This window comes from Acyrthosiphon pisum, unplaced genomic scaffold (assembly GCF_005508785.2).
Source record: "Acyrthosiphon pisum isolate AL4f unplaced genomic scaffold, pea_aphid_22Mar2018_4r6ur Scaffold_14121;HRSCAF=14766, whole genome shotgun sequence".
Taxonomy (NCBI): Eukaryota; Metazoa; Arthropoda; class Insecta; order Hemiptera; family Aphididae; genus Acyrthosiphon; species Acyrthosiphon pisum.
Window position 1 is genome coordinate 121 of NW_021762795.1, and position 927 is coordinate 1,047.

The 927-nt window shown below is 28.5% G+C and overlaps 1 protein-coding gene across 1 annotated transcript; it reads right to left on the reverse strand.

Moving 5' to 3' along the window:
• Positions 1–273: 273 nt before the first annotated feature.
• LOC103311687 (zinc finger BED domain-containing protein 5-like) lies at positions 274–878 on the reverse strand (the record flags this gene model as incomplete). The annotated part of the gene is made up of 1 exon (XM_008191379.1): positions 274–878. A coding segment is annotated over one exon (605 nt), but the record flags the coding sequence as incomplete, so codon positions are not given.
• Positions 879–927: the final 49 nt, after the last annotated feature.

Below are 927 nucleotides of genomic sequence, written 5' to 3' on the forward strand. Positions count from 1 at the left end.
CCAGTTGTACGTTATTATATATTATACTTATACATAATCATATTGTCGTGTTATTCATTTATATTAATACTAAAACGGTTAGTCTGTCAAGCTGCGATATGTATTCCAAGAACCACATGGCTTCTTAAGTAATCGTGCTTAGCGCGCGAAAGACTCAGGTGACCAATGAAATAGGTTGAAAATTGTTCAATATATAATATTTATTAGTTTTAAATTTAAATTTTGATGACAAAAAAAAACAGTAAACTTAATATTTTATTCTATACAAAATAATTAATGCGAACAATGTGCTTGTTTTTCGTTTATTAATTTTTCAAAATTAGGAATTAATGTAGTTACTGCAACATGCATTTCTTTTTCCACATTGAGTTTGGACCGATATTTTGATTTTAATACGGCTACAGCTGAAAATCCTGCTTCACATAAATACGAAGTGGCAAATGGTATTAATATACGTAAAGCTTTGTTGCTAACTTCAGGATATTCATCTTTAATATTGTTACAAAATCCTAAAAGTGAATATGAAGAAAACTGCATTCGTAGTGAAGAATCGGATGAAATGTCGATTAATTGTTCCTCTTCTGTAGTTGTGAAATTTGATGGTGGCTTTTCAGTTAATGGGTCTTTAATCCAATAGTACTGTTTCATTTCTTCTGGGAAATATTTCATGAAATGAGTTTCAAGATTCGTCAGATGCTCTAAAAATATTGTCTTTAAACTCAATGGTAATTCAAGATCATTCTCTCCAAGAAAATATTTTAAAATTGGAAAACAAGTGGTTTTGCCATTTTCTTCTGTTAATTTTCTTTTCCATAAGTTGATTTTTTTAATAAAAGCCACTATCTTATCGTATAATTGCAGAATATGAGTTTCTTTACCTTGTAAAGATATATTAAGTGAGTTAAGTTTTTCAAAATATCACATAAA